At 42.2% G+C, this 831-nt stretch overlaps 1 protein-coding gene across 1 annotated transcript; it reads right to left on the bottom strand.

Moving 5' to 3' along the window:
• Window positions 1-3: 3 nt before the first annotated feature.
• LOC107671329 (uncharacterized) lies at window positions 4-826 on the bottom strand (the record flags this gene model as incomplete). Its single annotated transcript, XM_016464224.1, has 2 exons — window positions 4-635; window positions 695-826. Coding segments are annotated over 2 exons (764 nt in total), but the record flags the coding sequence as incomplete, so codon positions are not given.
• Window positions 827-831: the final 5 nt, after the last annotated feature.

The following is an 831-nucleotide window of genomic DNA, read 5'->3' as shown; positions in this document are numbered from 1 at the left end:
AACTCATTCCTGCTTTCGTCTCCCATTTCCCAGGCTGATTTCAAACCTTGCTTATACTGTTTGGTTCTCTTCTCTTTCTGTCGGTTGCTGAATAAGAAGTGAACAAGTTCATCGTCTTCATCTCTTCTGCAGGGAATCTGGGCTTTCTTAATGCCACTGAGAGCATCTGTTGGACGTCCTCCATCCGAATGTGTGAACAGAAACACTATGTTGTTCTCTATATCTCTACCAAACAGAGACAGAACTGAGTGAAATATGTAAAGCTCTTTTCCAGAGATTCGATTCTGAGTCGCCTTCATCACAAAACACACTGCATCAATATAATGAATCCCATCCTCATCTGAGAATAATCTGCTCAGATACTTAGAAATATCTCTGTCTTTCTCGTATCCTTCAGTGTTTCCGTATCCTGGGGTGTCAATGATGGTCAGAGATGTTGGGTTTTCTTCAACAAACACCTCATAAACAGTGATCTCAGATGTCTGGGATTTTGTTTGATCTTCATGTTTTTCTTCTTCTGTGATTTGGTAAAACTCTTCATCCTCAAACTTCACTCCCAGTAAGGAGTTGATCATGGTGTTGATGAGGGTGGTTTTTCCAGCACCGGTTTCTCCCACCAGCAGTATGACTTTGTTCTGCTTGTTTCTGTCTCTTCTTCCATTCCAGCACCGGTTTCCCCCACCAGCAGTATGACTTTGTTCTGCTTGTTTTTGTCTCTTCTTCCATATGTCCATCGTCTGACCTTTTTATTCGTCCCATCAATATATGTTCTTTCTGTGTTCAGTCGGTAACGTGCTGGAGGACCTGCTTCTGTTAGAGTGGCATCATAAC

The sequence above is a fragment of the Sinocyclocheilus anshuiensis genome, unplaced genomic scaffold, assembly GCF_001515605.1.
Source record: "Sinocyclocheilus anshuiensis isolate Anshui unplaced genomic scaffold, SAMN03320099.WGS_v1.1 scaffold3674, whole genome shotgun sequence".
Taxonomy (NCBI): Eukaryota; Metazoa; Chordata; class Actinopteri; order Cypriniformes; family Cyprinidae; genus Sinocyclocheilus; species Sinocyclocheilus anshuiensis.
This window is presented reverse-complemented; position numbering and strand designations above follow the sequence as displayed.